At 39.5% G+C, this 17,870-nt stretch overlaps 1 protein-coding gene across 2 annotated transcripts in view; it reads left to right on the top strand.

The window, feature by feature from the left end:
- Positions 1–17,264, top strand: part of LOC131258377 (synaptotagmin-5) — an 86,241-nt gene extending 68,977 nt beyond the window's left edge. The window contains exons 6-13 of one of the 2 annotated variants that reach the window (XM_058259661.1): positions 2,552–2,653; positions 2,766–2,840; positions 9,470–9,549; positions 10,282–10,432; positions 10,519–10,749; positions 15,123–15,422; positions 15,642–15,755; positions 16,900–17,264. In XM_058259661.1, the coding sequence (XP_058115644.1) occupies positions 2,552–2,653; positions 2,766–2,840; positions 9,470–9,549; positions 10,282–10,432; positions 10,519–10,749; positions 15,123–15,422; positions 15,642–15,755; positions 16,900–17,046 (1,200 nt within the window). In that variant the 3' untranslated portion in view covers positions 17,047–17,264. The remainder of the gene's footprint in view (positions 1–2,551; positions 2,654–2,765; positions 2,841–9,469; positions 9,550–10,281; positions 10,433–10,518; positions 10,750–15,122; positions 15,423–15,641; positions 15,756–16,899) is intronic. The other variant, XM_058259662.1, reaches the window with a different exon arrangement.
- The last annotated feature ends 606 nt before the right edge of the window (positions 17,265–17,870 follow it).

Consider the following 17,870-nt stretch of genomic DNA (forward strand, 5'->3'; position numbering starts at 1 on the left):
ACAAATTTTGATAATTTTAAAAAAAGAGAAACAAATCTCAAATACCTTATTGCTGGCCTTAAAAGAATCATTGTAAATTGGGATGAAAAGAACCCCAAGAAACTATAGGAAAGATGATGTAATGCAATGTACTTTATAATGTTAGTGTGTGGGCGTGTTGTGTACCTGTCATTTTATGTTCCTTAGGAGTATGTAACAATGCTCTTTAGTAATATATCAAAGGGTGTGTTAGGGTTTGTAACTCTAAACCACACATTGCCTCTTTCCAAACTATCTTCTCTCTCCTTCCTTCCATCACTTTCTTCTCATTTCTCCTTCTCCTTCAAAACCTCACAAATCAACTTGGTATCAGAGCCACAAACTTCACGTTAATAAGTGCCACATGATTTTGTTGACTGTTGGAGCACAAAAATCAGTAAAGAAAAAGTCATGAAAGTATAGAGATCCAAGTAGGAAAGAGAGTGATTTTTCAGCAGAAGAGAGGTGTTGCGCGCGCGCAACAGAGGTCGACACGTGACCCATTTTGCGGCACGCAACAACCAGTTTGTTGTGTGTAGTGGGCCATGCAGCACAGTAATTGAGGCTTCACATGTGCGAATGCCTATAAATACCCCTCCACCCCCCTCATTTGAGGCATTCACAAGTTCAGAACTCCAGAGGATTCTGAAGAAAATCTGGGATTCCACCTAAAGGACCTTAGGTATCCCGAAGGAGAAGTAGAAGAAGAAGGGGAAGATGAAGAACAACAGGGCAATCCCCTATTGCGCGAGTGGCGTGCAATGAGAAACATTGCACACCGCGCAACACTTTGAATGTGCGCAAGACTGATTTCTGATGTTTCATACATACGAAGATTATGCATATATACATGGTCTTCTGTTAAAAGCGATTCATCATCTCCTTCAAGACTGTCATGTCAGACAAGTCAAGAGAGAAAGGAATGATCTTCGAAGGATTCTTAAATCCGCACAACACTTCTTCTATCAAGAAGAACATATCGCAAGCCAGAATGCTGCCGAAATTATCATTATGATTATTTCTATATTCAATGTTATTTTGTCCACCTGATATGCTTTGTATCGGAATCAAGGGACATATGAGGATGTAAGTGAACCTTAAATCAATAAAACATGTGATGATGATTATTCTCCCATTCTTTCTTTGTTATCATTTTGGGCTCACTTTGTACATATGAGGCTTGCTCGTACGTCTTGTTTAGAGACAACTAGAGTGGTCTTGAGTCATGTAGAGAATCTTAGTACATACTAGAATTCTCTTGCAGATGCTTGTGGAATTATTTAGAAGCTTTCTAGAGAATCCCTAACTATTGGATGCCCATTGATGTGAGCTTCTAGAGGAGAGCTCCTCACTTGGTCGTCATTCCTCAAAGAGTTGTAATCTTTTATCTAGTGCAGTTACAAGCTTCCCCTTTCACTCTCTTGATGTTCTCTTGTGCTCTCTCATATTCTCACTCAGTCTTGTTGCAAGTCTGCTTCTTCTAATTGCCCAACACTCTGGCCCATAAACTATGAAGTCCTCTCCATCCTTTTGAATAATAGAACCAAGGTATTGTAACAAATCACTTTGAGAAATCTCTTGAATATTGATCTTGACTAAACCCCCTGAATTTGTAACTATTCATAATAAAGTTGCATTCCAAATACTGTCTTGGTTTTGTATTTAATCTTCTAGACTCTAGAGCTTTCCTCCAAACCTCTAATGTAACATTTCCCCCCTCCCTAGTCTCATCGAGCAACACCATGTCGTACAAAAGGAACAAATGGATAGCTCTCATATTATTTCTTAAATCTAGGGCAGCCCTAGACTGCAAGTAGAAAATGATTGGAGTCGCGCTGAAGCATATCAGGCTGTCATCAGTTTATGTTTTGGGCAATCATGATGCCTGCATGCCTGTCTCCTATTATGATCACAACTATTGAGCTTTAACCGCCATCTATGTGATTGCTTAGTAGCTTTATACTAATGTAAACTATAGGAGGCTCAAAAGTGAAATTTTTGTTCTGTTTGTTTCATGTGCTAGATAATTGCTTGTGAGAAATCTGTCTATCAGCGGCATCATTTATCATGTGAACATGATTAACGTTTCCTTCTATGACTACCCATTTATTAGAAAAGGATTTCCTTGTTTACTTTTTATTTTTATGCTTTGCCACTTGGGGCTGAAGTTCAAAACTAGTATTTTCTTCATGCACCGCGGTACGTTTCTATGATGCCAGCGTGTCTGATGATGTCTCTGATTGTTTTCTTCTTCTTCTTCTTCTTCTTCTTTTTTCTTTTTTCTTTTTTTTGTTCTTTTGGTTTGTAATTTTCTTTATTTATCATTATCATTATGATCAGTAAAAAAATGTTATGTTTCCTTCCACAGATACCTGCATACTAGGAAATGATTCCCTCATCTTTTTAATGCATTGCCACATGCTGTTGAAGTTTGAAAAGTAGTATTTAGTTCATGAACCAATAGAACATTTCTATGATGCTAATGTCTGATGAATTCTCTAAATGCTTCTTGGTTTGTAATTTTCTTATCTAGGTCAAGAATATTGCTTTCACTGGGGTTTTCAGGTTGATGTTTAGGCCTCTAGTGGATGCATTTCCATGTTTTGGAGCAGTCTGTTACTCTTTGAGAGAAAAGGTGTGGAATTTCTTTACCAGGTCCCAGTAGCAGGCAAATGTATTAGTTGATAGGACAATTATTATTATTTTTGTTGTTGTTGTTGTATAACAACTTTGATGTTTAACTGCAGAAAAAGATGGATTTCACGCTTAAAGTTGTTGGCGGTGATATATCATCGATCCCAGGGCTTTCCACTGCTATTGAGGTTGAAGCAACTTCTCTTTATCTTGTTTGGGTTGTTTTTTTTATCAGACGTGCACTAGTAACTGCTTATCTGAATAGAGAGAAATGATCACCTTCAAGCTCATCAAGTGACTTTACCTGCAACCCAGCTCACATGTTAACATGTCTATGTAGGATATCTGGCCCGCATAAGGTCAACCTGGTCACAAGTGTAAACCTCAGGCCAATCCACTCATCAAGCGGGTTGCACATTAGCCTGTGGCCCGGATTGATGTAAAGTATCTTGCAATGGGTTTTAGTTGTTATTTCATCCTTGATACAATTTTTTATGTTCAGGATTTTAGCTTCATGCTAGGGATACCTGATTCTCATCGAAGATGAATTTTGGAGTTCTTTGTTTCTATTGGTAAAAAAGTTGTATATCTCTCAAGAGGACAGTTAACAAGCTGTGTAAGGATTCAAACACAGGAGAACAGAACTACTTTGACCCCTTTGAACACTTCATTGGGGCTACTGGAGCAAATTTGGAAGAGCCTATTGTTATGCTCCCATTGTGATAGACCATAGACACACAAGAAAGAGCCTCCACAGGATGTTCCTTTTGTTGCTGAACCCAAAGAAGAATTGAGTCAATCAAACCAAAGCAATGGAAAAGATCAAATATTCTTTTCCACACTGCTCTCGCAAAGCTACAATGCAAAATAAGTGCTTCATTGACTTGACATCCCATAGGCATGTGATCCATGGATGAGGAAGAACCATTTGTCTATTTCGCAGGTTATCAACTGTAAATTTGTAAGAACTTTATTTTTGCATACTGACCACATGAATGACTTTGTGGGCACCTATACGACAAAATATGATCCAAGCTTCATTGGATCGTGAGAGACCTGGGGGCAATGAAGAGCACAATCATGTGTAGAACGTAATCGAAAAGATCCCTGACCTCTCTGACTTCCATGTCAAAACATCTCCATTAGCCATAGATGGGGCCTTGTTCTACAACAGATCAAGAAGTCTCACCATGTCTTCCATTTCATCCTCAAGTAAGTTTCTGTGTCGAGGATCCCAAACATGGTATGCCAAAATGGTTACATAATGGTAATGGCGGTAACCATTACGCATTACAGGGGCTGAAACGGCCGTAACTGCCATTATAGAAAAAAAAAATGACCTGTATCAGGTCCGTTTACCTTTATCCCAAACCACTCAGCTTTCCAAGATCAAGAAATAGTGTGGGGATGGTCATCTCCTTCTCAGCAGAAACCATGCCGTTCTAGGAAAAGCCCAACCAGTGTTTGAAATATCGGTATTGCATTACGTATCGCACCCATGGGATACGGATACGTATCGGTTGTCGCATGGGATATATTGGTTGTATCGCGTATTGTATCGTTGTTGTTGGAAACATGGGGTAATATTGGGAATTGGTCGAATTTTTCAATGAAACTTTAGTGATTGTTAAAAAAGACATCAATACACACTTATAAATCAAAACATTACAAAAAATAAGTGCACATAACATATTTTCTTTGTACGGGGTCCTAATATATGTGTTGTCTAAACTGAATTGATGCATGTACATTTAAAGTCTATTCATATAATTTATAAATGTAAGAAGCCATATGGAAACACAAGCAATACATTCAAAAGCAAAAGAAGAATCACTAGATCAGGTTACACACGTTTGATTTTATGTTTGGACACAAAGATTGCAACCGATTTGCAAGAAATTTGGAATTTTTTTTTTTTTTCAATTTTCCGTAACTCGGCCCATCTCCAAATCTCAAAATTGAAGCTCCCAATCCATGTTTTTTCATGGATTTGTAACGATTTGACACTAATTTAACATGATTTACAAAAAAAAATAAAAAAAAAATGATTGAAATAGAAAATGCTACTGGATCGAACATGTGGGATATATCCCACTACTCGTGTGTTTTGTATCGCACAGGTGGGATTTAAGATATATCGTGGGATATATCGGCCGATATGGTCGATACTTAAAACACCAAACCCAACAAAATGGAGAATCACCAAACCAAGGATGCTCCCAAAGGTGAACTTGATAGCTATTACCCACCATAAACACAATTTACTTCTTGAAGCGATTGATGATTTTAAAGATAGCCTTCCAAGTTCTCGATGGTCTATATCAAGAAGAATATTTATGAACTGGCCCCCTTCTTCCACCCTATATTTTCTAGCAATTACCCATTTCCATTGATTGTCTTTCTTTGCCCCCAAATCTTCACACTATATCCCTAGTAAAGCAAGGTCCATTTTATTTTCAAGTCCCTAACTTTGGCACCATCCTCATTGGCAGACTTGCACATTTCACGAGATGATTTTGTGGTATCTTCCAAACCTTTAACGGAATCTCCTTCAAATGTTTTCCAGGGGACTAGCACATTGGATGGAAATTGGAAAAGGTACATGAAATACAAAGGCATATTTGGACACGACTAGTATAATAAGTGTGATTATTCCTCCTAGCGATAGATGCTTGTCCTTTCAACTTGAGAGTTTCCTCTTAATTCTTTGCAAGTTGCAACACCTTATCTTGTAAATGTTTAGTCAGCTTCCCTATACACGATGGAAGACTACCACCCTTGCAACCAAACACCCCAGCTAGATCTTTTGACTTCCATGGAAGCCAACTTGATAACCAAATTTTCACTTTTAGGTCTGAGACAACTTCGAAGCACCTGATAACTTTCCTTAGATTATCAACTTGGACATCCTCAACATCACAGAATAAAATCGCTTATCTACAAACTGAATGTGAGAATTATGGGGCCTGTGTTTCTAACCTTAAACCCGTTAACCAAGCTCACTTTCTCCACCATCCTACTGAACACCTTATCCATAACCACACACAAAAATGGGGATAAGAGGTCACTTTGTCGAAGACCCCTCATCCATTGAAACCTTTTGGGCGAGCCATTGACCAAACTAGAATACGTGCATGCAATGTAGTCTGTTGTGTTAACATGGTATCAGAGCCATGATCTAACACTGATCTGGTCGGTCCATCTTCCTCTATCTCCACATTCTCTGCAATTTCATTGTGACCTTTGTATTTCCGTTGTTGGATGAATTCAGGTTGTTGGATCTGGGTGTCTTCATTCATCCCTGCCGGTAGTCATTGTCGGAGTTTGCTATATGTTCTCCTCACCCTCCAAATCTACTGCAGCCCACCATCAAAACACCACTATCCTTATTTTCTACCATTGCTGGATCTGCACATCAGCCTGTCCAATCCCGATCAAATCCGCAATAGCTTGGCTGTCACCACCATCACCTGTTGCTCTAAGTCCGTAACCCGTCATCCCCACATGTAGCTTGAGTTGTTGCTCCCGCTCGTCTTCAACTGTCACCTGCTATTGCTCCCTTGCATCACTAATTACCATTGTTTGCCGAACCTCCACCCAAGGTATCCCAAAACAATTATGTAACGATCGTAACTTTATGTCAACGGTGGTAACCATTAGCGTTACAGGGTCATAACGTCTATTATGGAAAAAATGACCTGTAAATAGTTGTTGTTTTTTTTTTCAGTAAAAGAAAAGAAAAAGAAAGAGGCATAATGGCCGTTACAGGAATACCTTGACTGCACCACCTCATTGCTGCATGCATCACCGGAAAACCGTCTTCAACCCTCATTTTCTTTGGCGACCTTGATCATGCAGCCTTGCCAGAACCAATCTTCCTCATATCCGGTGACAACCTCTGCTATTGCTACTCAGATCTGCCTCACAAACCAGGAATCTTGAAACAACCTCCCAACCCCATCTTCATTTCTGTCGGCTATGTGCGCAGCACCACCAACTTAAACCAGTGCAAAACTAATGCCCCATACCATCTTCATCTCGAACGCTACAATTGCACCTCCACCAGGTCTCCAACACTATTCCGCCTTGTTGCTAGCAGTAGACCTGCTAGTCTGCATATTTTCTCTTTCGGTGCTTCTCTTCCGTTGCCTCTGTCCATAACAGTACTATTAATTGCCACTCGTTGCCTCTCCTCCAGAGCCCTTTGCTGCTCTTCGATTGCATCTGTCCACATATCAACCCGTTTCCCGAACTCTTCATCCATCACCGAATTTGACTGAATCCATTGATTCTCGAGCCCATCTGAAGCTAGATCTCCACCCGGCATTGATTTAGGTAGCCAATTGAAATCGCTACCTTGCTGGTCATCCTTGCACTGTTACCCATATGCCCGCTCACCTCCACTTCCACTATCGCTGCGCTAGCCATTTAGAACACATCTTTTGGGCCCATTTTGAAACCCCAATCTCATTCCAGATCTGGTAACTCATTGAAGAGAAGGGGCATCTGACCGTATCCCTTTTTATTTTTTCCTTTCCCTTGTTATGGTGCTTTGAGAATGCACTAAAGTGGATTGTTACCCAATGTTACTCTTGTTGGGCTGCATCTGAACTATCGTTCTTTTGTCCCTCATCTCCAACCTTTTCAATTGCATCTTTTGTGAGTGCACTGAACTATGGGTGAACGTTCGTTTTGTAAATGTTTGCTATCTTCTATCTGTCATCTAGCACCATCTCTACAGTATCACCTTCATTTTAGTGTTCCGAGATAGCACTTGAGCTTTCCTTTTCTGTTGATCAGTTCTTTCTTATTCGGCAATTGCTATTAGTTGCAGGTGTAGTTTATTCACATTTTGTGCAATGTTGCACATTTGCCTTTACATGCCATTGTATAATCCCCTTCTCAACCATTGTGGGTGTAGTTCACTCACTTGTTGTGCAGTGCTATATATATATATATATATATATTGAGAGGATTTTTTGCATGTGAATGGTCATTTGGTGGCTAGATGGTTCTTGAGTCTGGATGGCATACTATTTGAATAGAAGATTCAACAGACAATGAAGCTTAGTCTACTGACAAGCAGCACTTGAAGATCTTGTCGAAACACTGTGTGGGGGGGAGTGGTGGCATATGTTGATTGTCATCATCTTCTTTGTGTATGTTCCAAGCTAGGCATGATTGATATCCAAGCTCTGGCTTGAGGAGGAAGTATTATATGATGCATTTATACACCCGTACTTGTGTACATGTACAACGGTACATATTATGGATAGCTATATGCATGGATTTATGTGTATCCATTAATATCTTCTACAAATCTCTATCGATCTCCCACTTCTATATATTCCGGTCATTCTCACTGAAATACGCAAGATATGTCTTAGCACAATATTCTCGTGTTAACAAAACTAAACACGAAGAGCATGTTATGATGGATGCTTGTTTCTGTATGCTGAACTTCTGAGAAATGGAGAGGCATATCCTCATTCCCATATCTATGACCATATCATTGTCCATATGTGGGTATCATGTGCCTGAAGAAGCCTGCAGAAATGAGGCCTTAAACTATAAATGCCATGGTTTACATCACCTCTTTGCTCAGCAAACCTAGGCACATATTTGGATTTTCTTTCCAGTTTATTTATCATGTATAGTAATTTAAACTTTCTATGGTGGATTTTTCTCCTCAACAATATGCAGTATGGAGAATCATAGGGAACAAATCGATGACAGTTTGTTTTAGGTTGATATGCATCTGCAGGCCAGAAATCCTGTACCTTTTAATGATAAGAAGTGCAGTATTTTTCTCGGCTCCAAAGATTTTTCATCCATGAATTAGGATGATAGGTTTCTTTTTACATATTTACTAGTTACAACACTCCTATGGGATTTGTTTCAAGATATGACATGCTTGCATATTATTCAGAAATGGCCAGTTCAAAGTAACTTGAGTAAATAAGTGAGCTGGAATATTGGCAAAAAAATCGTATAAGTGATTATTTGGATGTCTTGGAGGTACTTGATTCTTTGTCGTAACAGTAGTTGGTAAGTTACCAATTACTATAAACATGAGCAACTTCATGTAATATTTTGTTATTGTTGTCTGTGATGTGATACATTTTTATGAATCTTGCATATCATGTGCTTCCTCTTTCTTATGTAAGAATTTTTTATATTGCTCTAGTATCAGTTGTGGCATATATTTTGTTGAGAGATGCTCCAGTGATCTCAGAGCACTATAAATTATAGTGCTCCTAGTTGAATTGGGACAATTAGCCAGTCCAATCCATTGATCGAGACTGTTCATTAGGTTCAGGGCACATTTCATGGGCTACCATGCATGCATCATGCAGATCTGACAAATATAAAACATTCAACCAATGGTCTTTAATGTTGACTGTCATGATAACAAAAATAGGTCCAATCAACAAGGTGATCTGTCTATTTGTTAGGGCCTATCATGGATTCCTTATGATTTTAAAGAATCACTTTTGTTAGGTAAGTGTAACCATTTTGTCCATGGCTTTGAAAATAAGGCCAAGTCAAAGATGGGTTGGTTCATCTAATCAGTATGACTTTTTGATGATAGCCTATAAAAATGTTTTCTGGACTTAATGGGACAGTTTAGATTGATTGAACGGACTGTCCAAGGGAACCGACACAACTAGGAGCACTGTAACTTATAGTGCTCTGAGAGCACTGGAGCATTTCTCTATTTTGTTTTCAATGTTGTATTTGCTGACAGTGTTTGGAGCTTACTAAATTTATATAGGTCTCTTCAATTTAATTAAATTTCAGTCACTTGATTATACAGGAAACAATTCGAGATGCTATTGAAGATTCAATGACATGGCCAGTACGGAAAGTTATTCCTATTTTGCCTGGGGATTATAGGTACCCTTGTGTTAGCAACCATCAAACTTTGAAGGGATTTCTTAAAGTTAACAATGTATGTTGACGGGCTTATTTTTAACACAAAATTGATACAATGATGTGAATGTGATCATCAATCTAAGCCATCCAAGCAATGAATCTTTCCTGGATACACCATATTCTAGAAGTCATTGATCAAAATTATCTTAAAGGTTCACTGATGGAAAAAAAAAAAAGGAAAAAGGAAAAAAAAAAAGAAAAGAAGTATCTTAAAGGTCCAGGCAAGTCTCATACTCTTGCATGCACCTTACACTTTAGTGGTGAAATGGACCGTGATATCATCCTACAGTCAACACATTTCTCATTGATGAGGACCCCCAAATAGATGGGCCACCACTTGGATAGGATATACTAAAAATTGCATCAATCAGATGTTCTGAACTGTCCATTCAATGCACTGTGGATTGACAGTTCAATTGGTCTTTATAGGAGATAAGTTGTGTCAGGGCTATGATGATGATGATAGGTGATTAGTTGGACATTTAAGATCATATGCTTGATCTGATTTGGGGTGGCCAACTGAAGAGATGACTTATTGATTGGCTGGTTCAGATTGTTGAGCATGGCCACCAATTTTTGTCATGTCCTGTTAGCATCCAGGGTTAGCCTTGAGAATTCCAATGCTTGAATGTTCAATGAACAGTTAAATGCTAAGATATGCATTTCTATTGACTGTCCTTTGCTGTTTCTTAGCAACCTAGAGTTGAAAGCTGTCGGAACATTGGAAGTGAAGCTTGTGCAAGCAAAGGAGCTGACAAATAAGGATGTGATAGGGAAATCCGATCCCTATGCTATTTTGTACATACGCCCGCTACGAGATAGAATGAAGACCAGCAAAACAATTGTAAGTGCCTGTGCTCTTCTTCTTCTTCTTCTTTTTAGGTTCTGTTTCTCGTCAATTTGAAGATGATCATGTCTGTTTTTTTTCAGAACAACCAATTAAATCCTGTCTGGAATGAACACTTTGAATTTGTGGTTGAAGATGAATCTACCCAACATTTGGTAGTGAAGATATATGATGATGAAGGGCTTCAGGCTTCTGAACTCATTGGCTGTGCTCAGGTGCCATTGAAAGATCTTGAGCCAGGGAAAGTGAAGGATGTATGGTTGAAACTGGTCAAGGATTTGGAAATCCAAAGAGATAAGAAAAACAGGGGTCAGGTGAGAATATCATGTGCAGAATTATGCCGATTTTCTGCGACTCCCCTTTATGTGTGTGTGTGGAAATGGTATTATGAGGTTGACCTCATGGGAGCTTCCCATGAGGTCGAGCTCTATAGGCCCCACCATGATGTGTGATGGACATCCACGCCATGCATTTGGTAGGTTCCCTCTAGGTTATGGGATATGCTAAAAATCAGCCATATCCGGAACTCAAGTAGGCCACACCATCTAAACCATGGGAAACCATACCTAAAACATCTAAAAGCACTTGGTGAGGTCCGCCTAAAATTTGGAATGATCTAAAATTTGGTGTGATCCCTCATCCAAGTGGTATGCACAATGGATGGGCTGGATGTCAAAACCACATCTCACTGGGCCCTATATAAAATCGGGAATGTTTCAATGGACAGGTATCTACTCTCAACTATTGTTTGTGGTGTGGCCCACCTAAGTCATGGATTGGCCTGATTTTTAGGCCCATTACCCACTGTGGAAGGGTGCATTTGATTAATGGGATGGATGTTTGTCACACATCACGATGAGAGAGAGAGAGAGAGAGAGAGAGAGAGAGAGAGAGAGAGAGAGAGATTTATATATAGTGAAATGCTCACCTGGCACCTTGTGAAAACTTTTTGAGAACTCATCTCAGGTGATATGAGCCCAAAGTTTGAATGGTCCACGTGCTGCAACACCCCATTGAACCCCTAGGGCCTAACTTTTACCCTGATCCAAAACTTTGGTGGGCCACGGTAAAAGGAAATAGTTTCCTCCCTTGATTTGCCTCTCTTTTGCCATGGCTCACCAAAGTTTTGGATTAGGTAAAAGTTGGGCCCTGGGGGTTTCATGGGGTGCTGCATCACGTGGACCTTTTAAATTTTGGGCTCATATCATGGGAGATGAGTTCTCAAAAAGTTCTAATGAGAACTCATGAGAACTAGTGCGCAGGTCAGCATTTCTCTCTCTCTCTCTCTCTCTCTCTCTCTCTCTCTCTCTCTATCGCACCAGACTAGCATGCTTGGATGGGTGGGTTGGGGGTGGGTCCTACGGTAATGCGCTCATGGAATCTACTCCGACCATTAGGTCCGTGATGGTAATTCAGTCGTAGGAGTAGAGGACCATGAGGAGTCGTGATTCAGGTGGGCCATACCAAGAAATTTTTATAGAACCCACCATGATGTTTGTATAATCCACTCCAACCATTAACTGCCTCATAACAATACATGCATGAGGACCAAACTTTAGGTCCATAAGTGATTTATATGGGCCATACCAAGTGAAACAGTTTGGATGGTGGGTGTCCCCTGCATTGTTTCCGCTCATATGGCCCACTTGGATTTTGGATGCGGGTTGATTTTTTAGCCCTGTGGCTAAAGTTTCATTACACACCCTATGGTCAGAGTGGATTTCACATACACGTCACGGTGGAGCCCATCCCAGCCCAACCCTCCCTCGGTTTGCTGGCCCATCTGCTGGACGTTATGCATGCTGAGCCTACCAGCAACGACCTCGGTGTTGGTCTGTGCTAGAAGTGCTCTATGGGCCTCACCATGATGCGTGTTTTACTTATGTTGTCCATCCATTTTGCTAGATCATTTTATGGCATGAGCCCAAAAATGAGGTAGATCCAAGTCTCAAGCTGACCTCACCACAAGAAAAAGTGGTGATTGAATGCCCACCATTAAAAATTTCTTGGGGGCCACAAAAGTTTTGGATCAAGCTGATATTTGTGTTTTCCCTTCATCAAGATCTATATGACCTAATCAACAGATTGGATGGCAAATAAACAGTACAATAGACACTAGGAAGCTTTTATGGTGGGTGTTCAATCACCAATGTTTTTTGTGGTGCGGCCCACCTTAGATTTGGATCTGCCTCATTTTTTAAATCATGCCATAAAATGGATGGACAGCTTGGACAAAATGCATACATCATGGTCTGACCCATGGCTATCGACCATTTGCAAGCTCGCTACTGGCAGCGTTAGCATGCAATACACGTCTTGCCAGTTCTGCCCCAACGTGCCAATAGGGGTGGGCTGAGGGTGGGCCCACCTTGATGTGTATGTGAAATCCACTCCAGTCATAAGGTGAGTGACAAGAATAAATCCACACGGCTAAAAAATCACTTGCATCCATAATCCAAGTGGGCCATATGAGAGGAAATAGTGCAGGGGATGCCCACCATCACTATTTTACTTGATATGGTCCACATAAATCATGTATAGGCCTAAAGTTTTGGTCCCCATTCATGTATTGTTATGAGGCAGCTAATGGTTGGAGTGGATTTCATATAAACATCATGGTGGGCCCTATAAATATTCAATGGTAGGCATCCCCCCTCTCCCACTGTTTCCATTGGTGTGGCCCACCTCAATCGTGAATCCTCTTGGTCCTTAGCCCTATTGCTGAATTGCAGTCACGAACCTAATGGTCAGAGTGGATTTCACAAATGCATCACCATAGGACCCACCCCCAGCCTACCTGTCCAAGCACGTTAGTCTGGTGCACAAGAGACTGTTACTCTCTCTCTCTCTCTCTCTCCATATATATATATATATATATATATATATATATATATATATATATATATATGGAGAAAGAACCTAGTTGCAGTTAATTTGAAAAGAGTGAGATTACATCAAGATGCATTCATGCTGGAAGTAAGATGAAAAAACCATATTGCTCTTGTGATTCTTCTGTTTTACATGTAAATTTATACTGACAAAATATGGAGAATAGAGAATCTAGCTTCAGTCACTTCAAATAGAGTGGGATTACATCAAGATGTGCGTGTGTGTGTGTATATATATATATCTATATATATATATATATATATATATATATATATATATATATATATATATATATATATATATATATATATATATATGAAAGAACCTAGTTTCAGTTAATTTGAAAAGAGTGAGATTACATCAAGATGCATTCATGCTGGAACCTAGTTTCAGTTAATTTGAAAAGAGTGAGATTACATCAAGATGCATTCATGCTGGAACCTAGTTTCAGTTAATTTGAAAAGAGTGAGATTACATCAAGATGCATTCATGCTGGAAGTAAGATGAAAAAACCATATTGCTCTTGTGATTCTTCTGTTTTACATGTAAATTTATACCGACAAAATATGGAGAATAGAGAATCTAGCTTCAGTCACTTCAAATAGAGTGGGATTACATCAAGATGTATTCATACTGGAAGAAATGCAGAGACCATACTTTTCTTGAGCAACAAAAAACGCAAATTAAATTACAAAGAGGGGAAAGAATTCCTGATACAAAAGGAGAACAGGCAGCGTCCTCAACTGCTAAAGACTGGGCATCAACATTCCCCTTCAATACTATAGATTAAATGAATGGTTTAATCTAGATAGCAGAGTCCTAGTGTCGTTGAAAATGGGCTGGAGGCCCAATGGTTCATTCCCTGACATAACCTATCGCTGGAACAATGCAGATTGCTCTTCCATGATAAATGCAGGAAGCCTGACTTTCATCAATGAGATGAAGCGCTTGTTGCAGCACTTTGGCCTCAGCTTGAAAGGATGATAGCAGGAGGTTGGGCCCGAAATTGAAAAAAGAAAAGGAAAAGACAACCATGAAAATTGAGTTTCCATGATCCGATCAGGGGAGCCATCCAAACAACCGGAGCTCCAGGAATATGCACGTCCAATACCATTGACTCCAAATCTTTCCAGATTTCCACTGGGCTCTGATCCTTGAAGCTCTTTGAAACAACAGCCCAATCTAGAATGGAACTTCTTTGAATTAAGACCATACCCAATCTAGAATGCAAAAACCATATTGCTCTTCATTTAGGCATATAAAGCAACATGCTATGACCAAACATGGTTCCAACGCATTGAATTTAGAGATCCCCTTTTAGCAAATTCAGTTATGATGACTGTTTTTTTTTTTTTTTCAATGGTGTTGGTGCTGTGATTCCATATATGTTTCTCTCTGTAACAGAATCCCAAAATAAAATAAGAAAAGTTAAAAGAGCAACCCCAATCCCCCGTGGCATCTGCAAAGTGATCTCTTTATTATTACTATTGCGAGTACTGCTGCTAATCATCATCACCATTATTTAATCACCCAAAGTACATCTCACATACAATATCAGGTTCTCAAAGAATTACATGATAATTTGTTGACTTGTCCTAAACTTATTGACTCATCCAAAACTTATTTCGAAATCTTTTATTCTGAACCAATTCTAATTGCTCTTTTTCTACACTTTTCTCAGAACTTCTTTCTATTCATACATGAATGTGAACTCTCCAAATATATATATATATATATATATATATATATATATATATATTTATAGTTCTACACCTTGCCTTACACTTTTCTGGCTCAGGTGCACCTGGAGCTTCTGTACTGTCCTTATGGAATGGAGAATGGATTTTCTAACCCTTTTGCCAATCCAAAGTTCTCGATGACCTCCTTGGAGAAGGCCCTAAAAAGCGGGACGGACGGAGCAGAGGTTTCTGAGCTTGAGAGAACATCTACACACAGGAAACGGGATGTAATTGTGAGAGGAGTTCTATCAGTGACAGTGTTGTCTGCAGAAGACCTGCCTGCCATGGATCTGATGGGAAAGGCTGACCCATTTGTGGTGCTCCGCATGAAGAAAACAGAAACCAAAAACAAAACAAGAGTAAGTTTAGTGTCTCAAAAAGCTCCAAATCTTTTTTCTGTACATAGATGATATTTACACCCTTTCCATTTGATTTTCAATCATTTGATTTTCATTTTGGGAATTGAACTAGTGCAGAGAAAATGGGAGAGTAAAGATAAAAAAATGGGTGGGATATAAATGGTGGCTATCTTGATTATTTTCTTGCCAAATTATAACTTTATGTGATGGTCCTTTCAGGTTGTGAATGACAGTCTAAATCCAGCATGGAATCAGACTTTTGACTTTGTTGTGGAGGATGGGTTACATGACATGCTAATATTGGAAGTTTGGGATCATGACACATTTGGGAAGGTAACAGGCTAACAGTCTCCTCCAACTGCAGTTGTCTTTGATATTAATGATAGGTTAACATGTTGCGGAACCTGTTTAATTTGTATATATTTTCTTTTTATGTAACCTCTATCAAGCATTAATCATAAGGCCAAATACTATTGTGATGCTGTCTCCCCAGTTGCATAAAGCATGGTCCCCATCGTACACATGGAGTTGATCTGGTGGGTCACCATGTGGATGGGCCATGGCCAAAAACAGTACTTCCATTGGATGGTCACAGACTTCCAATTGTTGCACTATTTGTCAATTAAATATGGAGCACGCAATTCTTTGCTCAATATTGTGCTGACAAGTCACAGATCTGATGGTTAACATTGTTGATCTCCTTGATTTTTTAGCTAGAACCTACGCACATGATGGTCCACCAAACCAATGGCCTTGGTCACATTTCATTTCATACACTTCCACGATGTGCACTCATAGTAGCAGCTTTCCGTTCATAATTTAAAGAACTATTATACAATTCTGGATTGCAGAGTTTGTACAGTGTGTTAGCGGTTTTCATTCTGTTCAAATGGGTCCAATGATTAGTGTTTCAAACTGTTGATACGATGGGCATCCCTGTGGATGCCCTGTGCACCAAAATTCCCCCAGACTGGAAGATCCTAGCATAGAATATTTGACCTTTTTTGGTGGTTGAACATGAATCAATTTTGTATTTTATTGCTTAGCTGTCTTTTTTTTTTCCCGCCTCAGACAAGGCTATGATAATTATGACAACGATCACACCATCTATTTGTTGAACGGCTAGGATTTTTTTTTAATCTGGGGGATTTTGGTGTGCGAATCATTCACAGTGGGCCACATAATATTGACAGTTCGGATCACTTAGTCATGGCATAAATTTGTACAAACTGTAACCGTGAAGGGCACTGTAAGAACTTCCACCCCGAACGATATGCAATATTTCCAATAAAAAATTGTCGCTGTTAGTATGCACATTGCATCTGGGGTGGGCCTTTGATGATTGGACTGGTGGCCATATGAAATAAACTGTCGGATTCAGCAACTCTCTTGCCAAATCGTTGAGTCAGCCAAGTCAGATACTTGCTGTATCATCCACTTTTTAAGCTCATAGTAATGGTCTTATTCATCTCTTCAGGATTACATGGGTAGATGCATCTTGACGCTCACGAGGGTTTTATTGGAAGGCGAGTACAAGGACAGTATCCCACTGGATGGTTGCAAATCTGGACGGCTGAATTTGCACCTCAAGTGGAACCCACAGCCAATATACAGGGACTCCTGATTAACAAACGGACCAAAGCCAACCTCTCTCATGGCAGTAGAGGATAGTATGGTTTCCTGGCATACCTTACCTATTATAAAGAAGCAGGTATGCTAGTGAATTTTACTCATGTATTCTAGTTTTTTTGCATAGCCAACTTGGGTGCATGCACCCCATCACCCACCTTTCAAAGATCTGGAAAAAATAAATAAATCTTTCAGGTCACTGCTTATTCTCTATGTTGTAACTCTAGTGTGTTTTTCTCCTCTTTTTGAAAGTCAAAAGCCTGAAACTGAGTAGGTAAAATCTCAAAGAGACCAAGGTAGAGTACTTGCATACATTTCATGGATGGTCCGATCTATCAGTTGGGACTGTCCGTCATGTCCAGCACATGTTTCATTGGCTACCATTGAAGATTCAACAGTAATTAGATGATGCAATCCATCTGGTCCGTTTTTGGTAGGTTTGATAAAACTGATTCTTTAGAACTGCAAGTGATCCATTATACTCCCCTACAAATTCATGAATCGAATTGTTGATGGGATCTGTTTTCAATAAATGATACCAACCATCCATTTTGTGGGCAATTGATCTAATAGTTAGAATCATCTGATTGGTGTGAATTTTTCATATTAGCACATGAAATGTGTTGTGGACCTAACTAGCTTTATGGTGCTTGGATTAGCTGAATTTGAGGACATGTAAGCATGGGCAAAACCCATTTGATGTTGTAGAATGAGTGGATGGATTGGAGAAGAGGATTAGAAGACATAGGGGCTGATTAATTGAGATTATATCAGATATGGTGTGAGTTTGCCAGGCTTGACAGAAACTGCTATATCATC

This window comes from Magnolia sinica, chromosome 10, assembly GCF_029962835.1.
Source record: "Magnolia sinica isolate HGM2019 chromosome 10, MsV1, whole genome shotgun sequence".
Taxonomy (NCBI): domain Eukaryota; kingdom Viridiplantae; phylum Streptophyta; class Magnoliopsida; order Magnoliales; family Magnoliaceae; genus Magnolia; species Magnolia sinica.